General features: G+C 31.8%; 2 protein-coding genes across 3 annotated transcripts in view; both read left to right on the top strand.

Moving 5' to 3' along the window:
• LOC147065636 (solute carrier family 22 member 13-like) overlaps positions 1-18299 on the top strand; it is a 133826-nt gene that overhangs the window by 62805 nt on the left and 52722 nt on the right. The window lies entirely within an intron of this gene.
• On the top strand, positions 9435-15355 carry LOC147065640 (uncharacterized). Its single transcript, XM_085956926.1, has 2 exons — positions 9435-9449; positions 14804-15355. The coding sequence occupies exons 1-2, from the start codon at positions 9435-9437 to the stop codon at positions 15353-15355; spliced, it is 567 nt and encodes a 188-aa protein (XP_085813052.1).

Genomic DNA, 18299 nt, shown 5'->3' on the forward strand with positions numbered 1-18299 from the left:
ACATGTACCTAACCGATTTTTTTTAAACGGTACTTGTTCAAACACGCGAAGAACACACAGAAAGTAGGTGCTTTTTGTATTTGAGTAATCTAAGAGAAGAGTTTAATATGTCTATGGATTGTATAAGTTTGAATGTAATGAAATTATATACAGTTATGTAGGTAAAAATTCAACCAATTAATGTGTTTGAAATTATATTGACCCGAAAAATAATAGATATATCAAGATACTATACAAAATAAATATATAGGACAAGATAATAATTCTATAATAAGGAATACATAATAGTATTCAATCAAATATTGTTGGTTCCCACTTAATACGAGTTTATGTGAACTTCAAAATATTATTTATAGTAATACTAAAAATTAAACTAGTTTTTTATGCAAACTAGCTATGAGGCAATATTATGTAAACTATAAAAAATAACATCAGGTACTTGTAACTTTAATTTAAAATTTACATTATGTCAAACACTTCTGCTTGACTCAACAATAATATCGTGAATGTATTGCAATGACGTTACTTATTAAACGACGCCTTGATTTAATTTTGTTGATTGTATAAAATATAATCCATGATTGAGCATAGATAGGTCAAAGTGTCACATTTCTAAGCAGTAGGTTACATGTTTTAATTCGACTGAATAAGTAAAATGAAAAAAAAAATGGTAAACCTATTCAGGACTCAGGAGGCGTCCAAGATCCATGTCGGAATATAGACCCAATTAAATTTAAGTAAAATACCACTTTATCTTGTAAATAGCTGCGTGCAATTTGTATGGGTTTAAAGAAATGAGAAAATGAATAGGTAATAGCAAATCTTCGTAATAAGTAATATGTTAATAGGTATATTTCACATTTTGGGGATTTGTCCATATATGATCCGTAGATAAGCGAAAATGGTTAAGCATATTTACTATAATTAGTATGTTGTTATAACAGTAGGTAGTATGTAGAATAAATACTTAGCCCAAATAATATGTGATTTTAGGTATAAACCCTGGTTTTGATATGTTGAAATACAGTGCTAAACGTCATGTCATTGTTAACTATGCTTGTAAGCGTCCATATATTCATATTCATATGCACAATTGAATAGTTGGTATGAACTTAAAAACATTATATTTAGATTATAGGCAAATCTAGTGGTACCATGGGTACGGCAAACGCGATTCGAATTTGTATTGATATTGTTTGCTAGCATTGAAACAGGCATGTAGCAAATTATACCAATACACCTGCAATATCCATGGTGTCACTGTTTAATGATTTACTTATACGCGATGATGAATCTGCTTTAAGTTTTTACACGAACCCAGCATTACATTCAATAATATACTGAAACTATATCATTGAACGTGGCCACACTGGAAAAATAAGATATAATTTTATTGTTGGACCTCGGTTAGGTTAGGTTAGTGATGCATTTAACGCTATCCTCGAAAACTTTGTTTTTGAATTATATATAAGAGGACCCGTAAAGCCAGGGGTAAACAGCATGGGCACCGAGCACATGAGTGTTGAATTATATTAGTACCTATTGAGTAATTTAACATGTGGGCGAATATAATGTAATTTGTATAATTTGGCGCAAAGCATATATGCCTCTGGTTAAACACATTATTACAAAAGTACTAAATGTACCAATCAAGAATAAGTAATTTACTTGAAGCACACAATGTTCAACAACAATTATTAATGATATGAATAAAAAAATAAATCACATTATTCATTATACACACTAATATAATTAGTTGAATTTATCTTTAATGGATGTATATAAGTGCTTTAGTACCTAACATACCTATTAGAAAAATCGTGGGAAAACTTGCACCGAATGGGACTTGAATCCACATCCATATACGACGTATTTAAAAATATCGACTGGATACCACTTAAACCTGTAGTATAATTGCTAAGGTTCTTGTCTGGATTGCAATGGATGTGATAGCCAAATTATATACATTATATTTTATAATAGATTAATTTCATTTATGATTCTCAGCTAAATAGATAGTAGGTACAAGAAAAGAGGCTTTCGAAATGTTGTGAAATTTAAGGGTAATTTCAAGTATTAATGGTTAAGTAATGATTTGATGATATTAGTTTTATTATGTAGGGTTGATTATGTGTCATTATCATCGATGAAGGCCTCCCCTAGCTCTTCTCATTATTTTCGGTCCCTAATTCTTCGCTACCACGTAGATCCACGGAACTTTACGAGTTCGTCTATCCAGCGGGCTTTAGGAGATCTCTGTGGTCGATTAATGACCCTGACGTGCCACTGTATGACGGAATTTATACAGCAGTTGTCTACTCACAGTTTATTGCCATTTCATCTGCTTACCGACCTCTATCACATCGCGTACCCTTGTATGCTTCCTTATCCATTGGTTTAATTTGTCATCTTGTCGCGTTATGCTTAACATGCACTTTTTTGTATAACATGGTGCTACTCTTGATTTTTGCATTTCTATTACATTAACGATCCAGGAAGGACGTCCGGGTAGAAGAAGAGAGTCGAAAATATGGCCTCCGTATTAATAGGAATATTGACATGATAATGGATATTGATCGAGCTTACCTTCTACCAGAAGCAAGTAATGGACTAGTTTGTATATCTGGCTCGAACATTAGTGGAAAAAGCAGATGTGAAGTAGAAATTAGAAAGCGCACGCAGATTGAAAAAAAGTTATTACACGTTTTACCACTACATTTATAGAAGGATTGAGGAATTTCAATTGCCACGAAAATTATGCTTGTGCAAACATTAGTGATTTCCATATTTTGTACGGTGTCGAGTTGTGGACCCTAGGGGCCAGGGAACGGAAGAAAATTAATGCCTTAGATATGTGGTGTTGGCGCCAAATGGTTCGTATTTCTTGGGCAGAGCTCATGACAAACCAGTCAATCCAGAAACTACAGATAAAGAAACGGCTCTCGGCATATGTCTGAGATGCATTCTGCAGTTTTTTGGATACATCGTTTGGCGCAGACCAGATAACCTGGAGAGACTGGTGGTTTTGAGTAGCCTGCAGGGAGCAACTAAGTGAAGGAGCTTAGTGGGGGCAGCCTTCACTATAGAACCAGAGGACCGAGATCGGTGGAAAGACTTGGTCGCTCAAAAAATGACAAATTTTCAACATTACCACAACGCTAAGATACAGTGGGAGGTCACCTTTAAATATATTATTCAGACATAATGCATAACATGGCCGCGTGGCTTAAGCGTTGGACTATCATGCCGTGGGTCTCAGGTTCAAATCCTGGGTCTGGCAAGTACACATATTGTTTTTCAATTTGTGTGTGAGTCAGGGTATGGACCTATTAGGTTGAGCAAGTGGCTGACATCCATTTCTCGTAAAAAACAAAATCTGTTAATACAAACCTCTACTCTGTGGAGGTCCATATGATCCTATTAGGATCGGACATGGTCGGTCGGAAAACTATGTATATATTTTTTTAATCAAATACTGGGTACCTAACGTAACAAATACACTTTAGGTATTGGATGTTTAATACGCGTAATATCATATTGGAATAATTTCGCAAAAATATATTGATAAACAAACATGCACGAAGTAATAAAAACAAATAATAACATAATGATACGTTTTCGGTAATGGCATTCCGCATTTATAATACGATTATAATCGAACCGCCATCAGGTCGCGGGCCGTCTCTTTAGCAGGTATGTTATATAACACAACCTACTTCTGACCAGAAACAATACATAATTATTTATTCGCATGATAAGTGAAAATTGAAAAAAAAATCATACATGTAATAGCTAATCACCCGCTGAGAGCCAAAACGATTACATGTACGTACAATAAAATGAACTTTATACCGAAATAAGTAGTTCTAATTTCACTTTGCTATTATTATATTATAACATTAATTAAATAATGTGCTTTATTATTCCAGATTATCTATACAACACAAACAGTATAATATGAAACAAATGATCCATTACTCAATTAAATCAACAAATTATATACACTGTAATTATTATGTCATTTTTATTAATAAATACGTTAATAATATATAGAAATATATCTCGATTGAATAAATTTAGTCTAAAATGTAACTATGCCCTAATTTAATTTATTTGATTCATAATAATATATTATATTTTTATTTGTAATTGCTATTTTTAAATATAATACACAATTTTTTTAATGTGAACGTCTTGAAAAATATAATTTTAATCGAATTTAGGTTGATATTATATGATATATATTATATGATGTACGAAAATATACTATCTAAATTCTTATTAGTAATTATTACAATTGTTATGCTGGCATTATATTTTAGGAAATTGCCTCATGTAAAATCAGAGATAAATATTGCATCACTCTATTCAGTTGATACCTAATCTTCTTTTATTTTTTTGGGTACTGAAAATACATATGTAAAAGTTTTATTTCCCCAATTTATAATAAAATAATAAAGTTAGGCAATTGGAACATTCCAATGATTTACAACATATTTCTCAATACTTTAAGGAACCATAGCAGATTATAATATTTAATGTGAATGGCAGCAACGCTATTTTCATTTGTTTTTTCAAAACTTATGCAACTTTAAAGCATTTGAAAAGTATACTGTGTCGTAATATGTAGGAGGGAATAATTCCGACCCCTCCTTAGGTTTATACTTTCAACTCCTCTGTTTTAGCAGAGTTTCAGTACACGGGTACAAAGGACACTACATGTTACTAAAGATAAATGACGGCAGAGCAAATCAAGGTTTTATTTTTGTTTTCTAAACTCTTTCTTTAAGCACGAAAGTGCATGGTTGCTACATCAGTCCCGTGCAGCTTCGTTCCGGGACAAGGAAGTGTGGCATTGAAATCTTTTCGTTCTGACATGTTTGTAGTGTCATGGAAGGCGGCCGTGCACAAATCACATGGCGGCCGGCGACATATTATTTTATCATCTACTTATGTGTCATAACTCACATGCTGTTCCTTCACCATCCGCTACGTTACTACACGTTTTAAGGCGTCTATAGCCTAACAAACGAGATTCACCCTTCAAAGTTATGCCATGAACATCCCATTAAGAACTCCCCAAGACCTAGTTTTAAAAAGCGTTCACTGAAGTATGCAGGAGTCATAGTTTGACTTACCTATGTTATTACTTCAGACAAACCTAGATGAAAAGAAATTTTTATCACCGTATGACACCAAACTACTTACTATCCATTTCCACTCTTTAGGTTTAGATTTCAATAGCAAATCGAGACAAATGAAGGTTGCCCAGGTTCGAATATCTCTTCCGTGTCAACCGACATTTGAAATGACACTATGATAAGCATCCTGCGATTCCTCACACAAGGATTTGTTAAATTCTATTGGGCCGGGCTGACATTGCTTGGTGGCAACACCACTGGGACCAGCTAAGAACTGGGAAGTCCGATGGTCTGGAGTTTAGAAAATGTGTAAATTTTCAGAAAATAAAAATTGAGTTTACGAATGAGGTTGGTGGTATGGCGTAAACGTTAAACGTTAAATATCAAGTAAAATAATATTGCACACTTTTTGCACATGGCGCGTGCTTACACTGTGTTCACTTGTGCTCACGTGACGTGATGGCAATGTGTTTCTAGCATTCTAGCATTATCGATGCAGTATTACATTCCACACGTACTGTTTAGTGTCAGATGTAAACATGTCACCGTTATAATATTTACATAACTAACAATGCCAATAAAATATATATTATTCATCATCTTCTTCTTTCACTCTGTCTCGCCTCAGCATTGGGGGCATAGGGAAAGCACAAGTTCGCGCCATTTCACTCGGTCCATCGCCAACTCTTGCGCCTCCCGCAATGTCAGACTTGCAGAGCGTTAGTCACTTTTGCAGCACCGCTGCAGGGTGTGGGAGGTCCAACCATGGCCACATAATCCTTAAGGTTGTGCAACAAGGGTACAAAATGTCTCACTCTCTAGCGGTATTCGAAACACATATCCCAGACATGTGAAGCGTCTCTTCGTGATTACCTCAATCACCGACGGCTGCCGTGTCCCCTCACAAACCCAAATGTTTATAACGCGGTCGTACTAGTGTACCACTAAGATTCGGTAGAGACATCGATTCTCAAAGGTCAAGGGCCGAAAAAAGGCTTCAAAGTATATAGTATACAGTTAAATAAAATTCAAACGCAATAATTTAAAGTTGCTCGAATGATGGGTACTTGATTATTTTGATAGCTGTCACTCGAAATTTTTAAATCTACCACTATTTAGGCATGTCACTACTCACTAAAGTTATGCGGTAGTTAAGTAATTGTTATCATCTGGCCCTTATATTTTATAAATGTTAATAAGTCCAAATTCAAACATCGATGGCCTAATGTTAATATTCCGTAAGTAACGTTTTACAAATTGTGTAGGAAGCTAAAAAAATTAAATATTTAATATCCGGTATCTGACTGTTAATATAGTACACACATGTTGTAACTATATATTATGCCAATAACCCGTAACAAAGATAACGCCTAATATAATGATAACATCCAATAAAATGTGATATATAAGATAAACATCAACTTTGTTATGTTACTTACTGTTTTACCTTTTAAATAATTCGAAAGTGACATTTTGAAGCTGAATTCAACACACGTCATGCAACACGCTTGACAGCTTAGAGGCAAGATATGGGGTATTACAGATTTATTCCTGCAATGTTCAGATACGGAAAATTACTAAAATGGCTGTATCATTTTTTTTTAAATAACTACAGATACGGGAATTTAGTAGTCGATGGGCAGTATTTTTGTTATTTTTAGTAAGTACGTCAAAAAGTCGTTTACGTCATATATGTCAGATATAGGCTATTAACATTAGACCATCGATATAATAAAATAATTAAACGTAATTGTTAATTGTGTAGTAGTTAAGTAAGTTAATTATTGAAAAGGTAAGTATCTACTAACCGAAGAAAAAAATAATCCAGTGGGCCCACTAATTTTCGATGTCGTGTAAAAAGTTAATCGATTTTGTCAGTAATTGCACTTGGCAGCCGGTATGATCGGATTTGCAAAATGTAAAATGACAGCGAGTCAACCGGAGTCGTTGGAGACCTGCCATTGTTATTCGACCACCGCTGTTTGTGAGCGCTACCCATGAACCCAATTTCACTGCGACCGATTTCATGTAGATTAATCTATAATTATTTAACTGAAATTTATATCAAATAAGCCTCTCAAACTTTTATACAATAAATCTTTATGTTGTGGTAGGATTCTTTTAAAAAAAAATATATTTTTTAAATTATTAATAGGTAGTCGTAACTTCATTTGAATTTTGATTGAATTTAAAATTTTGCCATTTCTACTTATTAAAAATAGCTGTAATATACTATTTACAATTACTACTAAGATTCAGTTCAATGTAAAAAAAACAAAGGATCTAGGATCCTAATTTTTTTATTCTATTGATATAATGTATGTATGTATTTCCACCTATCCTCGCTCTTCTATCTCCGTAAATGAAACGAAGTCAATGACAAAATATTTTATTTTCATAATATGGAGCTCTCCGCGTAGAATTCATACGCGAACTTTTTTCAGAATGACCCTGCTGAAATTCAGTTCAAAACAGTTTTCCTAGATAATTTGGAATGTGCTAGATCCCAATATTCCCACAGTTTTCAGGTGTGTTTTGATTTTACATTATATTGATAAAAGAAGATGATACCTATCTGATTCCTGCCATTATTTAACAATTTTGATATGCAATTAGTATGTAAAATAAATCATAGTAGTCTCTCCACTAATAACCCACTAACACCAATAAAACCAATAAAAATTACGTATTATTGTTTTAATTCAAAATAAATATACACAATTGATTTTTAAAAATTAATGAAAAATATGTCATATAAAGAAGGTTTGTCTATTATAGTCCCCACAGCCTAGCTAGTCACTTCGTGAACATGAATATCATGGTCACTTTCCCTATTTTATGGACAAACAATTATTAGCTTCTACATTTTATTTGAAAGCATCAGAATTTTATTATTGCTATATGCGCTCATCATCAACCAGAGATAGAACATTCGTTTCTATGAGTGACAAACTATAAAGAAAATTACTATAATTATTGATCATGAAGTATTAAGATTAATACTTTGGACGCTGAAGACGCACCTGGCGCGTAATGACCAGGCGGCCGATCGATGTAATTAACGTGCATTTTAAAGTTGATAATTAAAAAATCATTATCTAGTCAGCAGTGAATGAGTTTTAAGTAAACGTCAAATCTTCACTTAATATATTATAGTCTTTTTAACACTACAACCAGCCATGAGGCCAAATGATAATAGTGTAGTAAAACAGTAGTGTATTTAGTAATAGAAAAGAAAAAATCACATATATATAAGTATTGTGACGTCGCCGAGAAATTACCGCCTTCAATCGGCGCCTTACGCACAGGACTACGAAGGCTGCCATTAACGTACCTACATAGAATGCCGGAGAAGTTACTAGTAAGGCGGGGTTTTCAGACATCCTTTGGCTGCAAAAAAGAGCCAAATAGCCAATACACGTGGTTTTTGGACCGCGCCTCGGGAGGTTTGAAAATTGTCAGCAAAAATTATATTAAAATGAGTGGAGTTAGAGGAAAAGTTTCAGGAGGAGGCCTAGCCCCTACATAGGTTGTATATTCATTTCTAAAATTTACATCTTTCAAAAAACATGAATATTATTTTTTAGTCATTGATATGATAGTCATTTTCTTGGGTACAGTTCGGTTATGAGGAATACAGCGGCAAACATAGCAAAATAGCCGATATATTGGATTATTTGTTAAATTAACCTAACCTAACCTAACCTAAACTAACCCAAACTAACAAATTATCCAGTATATCGGGTATTTTCAAAATGTGTTTTCCGCTGTATTCCTCATAACCGAACTGTACCTTTTCTTTTTTTTAATAAATATTACGCTTCGGTTTATTAATCAATTACTTCAATTTCTACAACGGATATATTGAAATTAGGTATTAAAAATATAATCTATTAATATAAATACATCGGTCGCAAACATAGTTTGATCTCAATAATTCAAACCTAATATTAAGACCAAATTGTGGTTAGGCACCGAGCAGGAAAAGATTTTAATAGCACTTTTAAACACCTCGCATTACGTAGCCAGTGAATAATGAACGACGCAAAAAATGTGAAAAAAATATCTTATTAAAAAGTCATACACAGCTGTTAGTAATAATAATTGTAAAAACATCGCGTAATAAAGCAAAAATCAGCCCCCGAGGGGGTGTTGTATTATTTTGGGCCCCGATATGGTTAATCAGAACATTGCGACACTTATTTTGTGGATTGGTATATATTACCAGACTGCCGCTGAAAGTGTATCAGTCAACAGTTTTGTATCAACTGACAACAACATACATTCAGCAAAATGGTGTACAATAAGGTATATTAACAGTTTGTTCACTAACTATAAACTTGATATATTCAAAAGTGGTTTTGATTGTGAACATATACATTTAAGATATAAAGACATCTATTTTTTGGCATTTGGGTTGTCATTGTGACTGTCTTTCCCAGTATCCTGCTTAATTTGATAATCATGAAATTTTAGTATTGAAAATGGTGGAAATTTAGGATTTTGGGATATAGTTTTATATGACTTTATTCCAAATTACACATTTGTGTGAACTAAAGAAGTATAATAAAGAGAATTACTAGTTTATCATTAAATCTGTATAAAAATAAATATAAACAATGATTTATCACTATATTATTTATGATGAATATTTACTTCCACCTTTCCATACCTCAGTTATTTTAATAAATAATATTGTTTAAAATACAATATTTGGTTTCGTGACTTTAAAAGAAACGATGAATTTATTGATCATCACATTTTCCGGAAATAAGGTATCGAAAAAAATGCATATCGACTGCTTAATTTGCAAACCGGCTAACTCCACTTCGGCGAATTGTTCAGGAAGGAGAAAAAACGCGAAATTTAACAATTCCAATTTTTTAACAAATAAGCTGCACTATAAAATTAATACAGTATTTTAGCTTCCCTTTTATATATAAAGAAAATTTATATAAATAACGGAGTTGTTCCATTTATGATATTGGAAATGTGGCACCTGCAGTTGGCTCTTTTAAAAAACTCTATAAAAAATATGTTTTATAACAAAATGCTATCAAAATCTCATTTTTGGTCAAAAGTGCAGTTAGCTGGTTTGCAGATTAAGCAATTGATATGAACTATTTACGTTTTAACGTTTATATGCTGTTTTTAACAAACAAATATAAAAGAATATTAATTAAAACATTCAATTTTTATATTTTTATCGATTTAGAGATTCCGAAATACCGGGACTACAAACCCTATCCGAGATTTTAATCTCTAGTTGTCGCTGTATGTTATTCATTCTCCCTTTCTCGGTAGAGCTTATTTAGCATGGGTTTTGTCATTGAAGAAAGATGGAAAAATAATAACAAACAATGATAACCCAAATATACCAAAAAACCGTAATTATCTCAAGCGTTATAAGAATAAAATCTGTATTTTCGAAAAGAAATTACTCAAAATACACATAATTGTAATCCTTATTATAGATATATACTATGCACTTTAGTCATTTATAATAGGATTCCATATAAACTTTTATAACATGATTAATTTTAATTATTTAGGAAAATTATATAATTCTACACATTCTCCAAACACGTTACCTTAAAATCATTATAAATCACATTTTAATATGTAAAATCATTAAAAACAAAAAAAAAGTACATGAAAACATTTAAACATAAATTTATATTTTATCAAACGCCCTCGGTCAATTTTATCATTAAATAGACATTCTTCTCTTACTAATATTACATATTTTATTAACTTCATATGGACTATATTATATGTTCAATTGCAGCGATTTCCAACAAAAGACTTTAAATTTAGTACACATTTGATAATGCGGTGACAATGCATTCAATTGATAGTCTGACGCTTCAATCACGAAGGCGCCATACAATGTTTTCACGAACCCAACCTAACCTAACGTTTTTGGTTGTGCTACAATAGATCTAAAATCATCATCAATCAATCCCTCAGATAAATGTAATTTTTGAAAAATTCAAAATATAAATGTCACCATATATTATATTTAATTGACACTGATAGTGTGAGCAAAGAAACAGTACTCACATGTGACGATGACGTATTTACGGTGGCTTTATCCTTATATAGATTTATAGTTTAACTTAGTCTGGTATAATAATTACTAATTATACAGATACGAATTGAATCACTGAGCAAGGATTTCTGTTCGGAAAACGATATATTAAATAGTTACTTGTTATTAAATTCTACATTCGTTTATTAGACGATAGTTCTTTAGTTGTCACACCGTTACCATGATTACCACCTTTTCTCTTAATTTTTTCACTTTTTGTTCAACTATGATTAATTTTGGAAGACTTTTTTTATATGATGACAAATTATATTGAGCCTAAATCATCGTAAATAATTCGAATTTGTTTAGGAAAAAGGGCGTAACCCTCGATGTTTCGAAAAGTGATTTTATTAGACATAAACAATGTATACAACTAAATACACGTTCTATAAAAAGGAAGTAAGCCGCAAACGCCGAATTATTATCTAAATTCAGGTTTTAATTGAGATTAATTAAGTTTTAATTTAAGGAAAAAAGCATTTACCCTCAATTTTAATGATTTTTTTTAATAACTTCTTTAATTATTATTAGATCGAAAATATATTACACTAAATCATCAATCATCATGCACCCAATTTTTTAAATAATATTAAACTAAAATCATTCAAAAAAAAATTTTGCCCCTCCTGTAAAATTTGTTCTGTGAGGGTTACGCGCTTTTTCCTAAACACGTCGAATATATTTATCAGTTTTATAATTATATAGTTTTATGTCATGTAAGTACTTGACAAACAAAATCATGTTGTGGATATTTATATATTAATATTTTTCTTATCGACTCAATACATGATTAAAATTAGGTTTACCTTAGTAAAATAAATTGTAAAGTATTGTGACCCATTAACTCACTGACATCATAAATACGCTATCATAAGATAAGGCTTATTTCCTAATGCAACAGTGCTAACTTAACATTATAATATGAGTTGGTAGCATGTTTGATAAATAATTTGCGATTGAAGGTTGATACGTAATAAAATAAGGTTCGTAAAAATAAACCAAGCTTTCTCCGATATGCAAATTTGCGTAACATACGCGTATGAGCTATTTAGCAATTTACCTTTTGTGATTCATTGTATGCTTAATAATACATTATAAATGATACGGTTCATACAAAAGTTTGATTGAGTTATAAAAAAAAGAACGTAAAAAGGCAAAGAAATAATTATTTTTCAATAGTGAATAGAAATAAAGAATATGATAAATAAGAAAATATAATGTTCAATAGTTATATAAACTAATATATTATTATGGACTGTTTCTGTTTAATATTGTAGTTAGAATTTAACCAAACACAATTATGTGTAGATATAATATGTAGATATATAGATTATAATCATAAGAGTTGTATAACATGCTGTATCACGACGAATTCCAAATTTAAAATTAATATTTACGATATATTATTTTATACACATTTTATATAAGGTTTTTTAAACGAATGAATGTTGCATTTACTATTATTCGGGATATGCATTAGCGTAGCGTGGTCAGACTACATTTTATTAAATTATTTATAAACTAGTTTTTTATAGTATACCTTATAATATTTCACTTATGATAATAAACAAAATTTTAAATTTCCATTGCTAACACTAATTTTATTTTTCACTGCAAATAAAAAGTTTCTCACCGCGTGACATTTTCTCACATAGAAAGTAGTACCGGATAACTGGTATATTATTAGAATATTTGTTGTGTACCTTTAAACATCATATTTATGAACTAATTAATCGAATATAAGTATACAATACATACAGTTTTCATGTTCTTCTTGTATTAGTTAGGGTTATAATTCTGAATTTATACCAGTGGCGAAGACTCCATACTAGGCGATTATTTGAAGCCTACCTTCTTAAGAAAAATATTTTTTAATTGAATATTGACTTATTTATATCACTTGATTATAATATATTCTACAAAATAATTTATTTTGCCAACGAGAGATGCCGTATGTGTAGGAATGTATTACACATATAATTACAAAACAATCCGAAAAGGTTTTAAAAAATATACCAAAGCGCACCACAAAGGTCGGATTATGTTTCAAATAATTCTCAATTTTTTTCATATGGACTTTACGTCACATATCCCCGCCCAGTCTATCGAATTGTATGAACTAAGGTAAACTCCAATCGCAGAGCCTAAAACCGAAAAAAAATCTATGGTGTTTAATAGAATATTAATAAATAATATAAACTGTTTTTAAAAATAAAAAGAACTTTTATCTAATGATTTTTGATGTGTATAAATGTTTAAAAAAAAATACGTAATTTAAACTGATCGCTTAACTTTATGTCGTCAGTGAGTTTTTGAAAGTTTCATTAGTACTAATATCGTATTATCTTCTTATTTCTCGTAAGTGTGTTCTTTTCCTGACAAGTGAGTTATTTTTATCAGATCTCTACAGCCTACCTCTTTCCAACAGTCACCCTTCGCCACTGATGTATACAGCGTTTACATAATATTAGGTTTAATACAATATATATATATTTTTTTTTTTCAAAAACGTCGTTATCATTTTCATCCGTTTATGTGACGATTTTCTATTAATCATTACCATATTAGTTAAACACAGTATCTTGATATAAAATGACCCTTCTAAACAATCCTGTTCACAGACGTCAGGCATAAAAGCTTCATTACTTTATGAACAGATAAATGCAAATAATTTAACAATAATAACTCTATCTATATTGAAATAATGGTGCATATTGCAATCTTAAATATACTTTATTTATAACACTAGTCCTTTTCTGCTGACGTATCAGCACGTGTCCAAACATTGCAGCATACAAATATATTGTATATCGTATAGTGTTACTAATTTGTATCGCGCTATGAAAACGTATATTTATTTATATTCATGAATTTTATTCTTAACAGGGACCAGAGATTTTAAAATGGGACCATACCTAAGGCTATTAACAATAGTTAGCTTTGTATTACAAGATTATTGGCATACTTATGTGGTTACATACTTACTCAATTGTGGTTTTACATACGATTCTTCTAGGATTGTATATAATATATGCGTATAATAATATATTCTTTTTTAATACTGCAACAGACCATGAGGCCTAATTATAGTAGTGTAATGAAATAGTAGAGTAATTAATAGGAAAATCAAAATAAAACAATCACAGACACTCAGGGTTTGAGAAAATCACATAAATATATTGCGACTTCACCGGGTATTGAGCCCGGAGCCCCCGGATGTAAGGTCAGCTCGTTACGGACTGCGAGAGGCATTTTAAGTAAGAAAAATAAATAGGTACAGTGCGTCTTCACTCTAATACTTTCAGTACCATCGGTGGTGGAGATTTATTAATAATTTTGGCTAATATGTACGTAGACAATGTATAGTGTATCATTTGAACTGATTTACTGAAAACTGGCGCTATCGTGGTAACGGTCGTTTACTGTGAAAATTATTAAATTTTCTTCAGTTTCACTTTCAAAAACAAAACATCCACATAGTAGACGCGTTTTCTTCAACATCCTTGACAAATATGTATTTTATGATGCTGTACCATATTTCCCTAATACAACATCATCTATTACCAAACAGTTATTCCTCTTGGCCGCCTTGGCAGTAGTGGCACACGCCCAGTACCACCACCAGCACCAACAACAACACCAACACCAGCAACAGCAACAGCATGCCCAACCCGCCCACCATCAGCAAGCATCAGGCCATCATGGCCACCACGAGGAAGAGTACCACGACCATCCCAAGTATGAGTACGCCTACGAAGTCAAGGATGATCACACCGGCGACTACCATAGCCAGCACGAAACCCGCGACGGAGACGTCACTAAGGGATTCTACACCCTGATCGATGCTGATGGTTACAAGCGTACCGTTGAATATACCGTCGAAGGAAAGAGCGGCTTCAATGCTGTCGTCCACCGTGAGCCAACTGGTCATGCTCCAGCTCCCCCAGCGCCCAAGCACCAAGCTCCCCAACACCACGCTCCCCAGCACCATGCCCCTCAATATCAAGCCGCAGCAAGCCACCACGTTCCACAATACCATGTTCATCAGGCCCCACAATATCATCATGAGGCTCCCAAATATGTTGTCCAACAGAAGTATGCAGCCCCCTCTCATAAGTATTAAAAAAATCCCAAAAACTTCGTACCTTATTAAGATTATGTAGTGAATTAACTCTGACTTGATTATAAATTTGTGATATATTTTTCTTTTTTTCATCTTTATTCTTAAACGTATTCATTCTTCTTTTCTTCGTGTACATATAATGCATAAGTGAGCAAATGATAATATTGTGTACGTGCTTGTCTTATGTCGTCGTCTATTTTTCTTTTCTGTTATTATTTCTATTTTGTTTGTTATTTCTTTTCTTAATCACTGTTCTATAATCAAGTTATTGTTTTCACCACGTAATATACCTTGTACCTTTATCATTTCTCGCCTGAATGTGATGTTGTCTCAGTTACTTATTTATTAATAAATTTTAGATTATAATATTATAATAACTCGTTTTTTATCGATATATACCCACTATATACCATTAACCTCCTTTCACACCTATGTTAAATACATAATATATTATGTAGTATGGTACTTACATATTATAAAATCATGTAACTATTTCCTTTATACAATTTAGCAAGCCATTTTTTTATAGATAGGTACCTACGTCAAAAATTTAAATATGTACATCTGTCGAGTGTCTATAGCTATATACATATATCTGAATAAGCTACAATAATTAATATACTTAGTGTACGATCCTAAGCCAAAATCGTATGGAAGATTCCAAATTCGAAATCAAATTTGGCCTAATGATCTATGATTTTTGTCGTTATCAGAGGTTTTGAAATCTTAATTTTCTTGTGATTATAGTTAATGTTAGGTAGCTGCAGACTATAAATAGATCTAAAAATTAAAAAAAAAAAATGATATTTGAATTATTTAAATACATTTACCTATGGCTTAACAATACAAATTCAAATCATGACATAACATTAAACATAAGGAAAAAGAAGTACCTAGATAACACAATGAAACAAGCCTGATGAAAGAACATAGTCCATATTATAACATTGAATTTCATTAGTATAAAATGATATGGTTAACTATACGATATAAATGGAAGAGATTTTATGAATTTATAAAACATCGCCCATATAAAGTCTAATTGGCATCACTATTAGCAGGTTAGTCTTGCGTTTTGCTGCTTAGGAGGACAGACAACTGGTGATCTTGATTACATAAATAGTTATCTGGGACATATAGATACACACTAACAATAATAGCAGAGTTCTCTTTTATACCACGCATAATAATATGTTTGAAAAGATAAGATAAGATCTCAACTTTTAAACTAGGTACACCATGTTAGCATGCCCATGCATTATGTTATGTTATTACTCCATAGCTTACAGAAACTTTGCTCTACACAAAGGGGTGCTTAGCTCTACTAAAAGATAAGAATAAAAATAATCGGTGTGTGTACTTATGTACGCGCGTAAGAAGTTATACTTTTTTGGCGTAACAAAACAAAAACAAAACTTGTAATAAACTAGATTCTTTGACTAGCTCTTAATTTTATTATTTTGTTAAATTACACACTCAAGAAAAAGGACCGCTTATTGGAATGCCGTTGGTTTATTTCTATTTACTTTAACTTATACATATTATTAAATTATATAATGGTTTCTCGTTGTTTTTATTTTTGAAGTACCAACCTACACTCTGATGTTCAATCTTTGTTTACGTAAAGAATTGCAAATCGCCGACAATAATAAATTCGCTGCCTAGGCAACGGAACAATTCTAAACAATAATATTATACTGTATAATCGTCACGATTGCAGTATCATACTGTCGCGTAAAGGTAGTGCGTTCGGTTGATAACCGAACAATCGGTGGTTCGAATCCAATCGAGTGCGTTTTTTTTCGTGTGAAAAAATAAATTATGTGTTACATGTCACACGCCAAAAATACACTCTGATCTGATTTCCCAAACGCGCCAAAAGAAGTATAACTTCAAAAATCGAAATATAAAATATTCTTCAGATGTATTAACCTACTGTTATGGTGGTCATACTTCCGCTATTGTATACTAGAGGTTCCCAACTGATGTGAAGACCCTAACAAGAAATTATTAGTTTTAGTGCATATGGATGGATGGATGGAGATTTAAGTTTTTGGTAAAATTGACACTTAAGCATTTGATTGACTTCGAAATCCTTTTATACCAGTATCTCTAAATACTATACCAAACTATATCCTTTCTATGATAGAAAAAGAAAAACTAGAAGATTGATTGAGCAATTAAATTTCAATTCAAAGATAGTCGGTCATCTGCATTTTGATTGACTGTAGAAAAAAAAACTTACTACTAAAATCTCAAAAATGGTATCATTAATATTTTTATAATTCAATTACAAGTAGCTCTTTCAAGTATCGACCCAGCATAAAAAAATAATATGTACTATAATGCAAAAAAGTGGAAAGCATTGTTACAGACGATAGTCTTTTATTTTAGGGCGTCAAAACCCTCATTTTTCTTTTTTTTTAGTGGTGAAATTTTAAACACACTAATTCACAAAAAGAGATTCTAAGCACCAATAGAGCAAATCATACAAATATATGTCTTTCCATTTCAACTTCGATTCATTTAAACACACACATTTAAATGGTCTTTCACTAGTGTGACATGTGGTTTCAAAATGATGAAATCTCCTGCTTGTATAAACACACCCATCGCATTTAGATGGTTTCATACTATACGGGTGGTGATACTTTCGCTTGTATAATAATAACGATCAAATTTTAAAGACTTTTCGACAGCACTTATTTGTGATTTTATTATTTTTAATTTCTCTGCCGTTCTGCATATATATATAGCGTTTAAATAGTTGTTCATGGATGTGTGCTATTTTACACATTTCTAGTGAGTGTTACATTATGTGTAAACAAAATATACGAACAAACATCTCGTTTAAATGATTATTTATCAGCCTTTTAAATATATTTAAGAGTCCAATATTTTTTGAGATACATTGTTAACAGCCTATACCTTAGTTCAATATTCT

Source organism: Rhyacophila brunnea, unplaced genomic scaffold (genome assembly GCF_057557595.1).
Source record: "Rhyacophila brunnea isolate RB1 unplaced genomic scaffold, BYU_Rbru_1.0 scaffold_6, whole genome shotgun sequence".
Classification (NCBI taxonomy): Eukaryota; Metazoa; Arthropoda; class Insecta; order Trichoptera; family Rhyacophilidae; genus Rhyacophila; species Rhyacophila brunnea.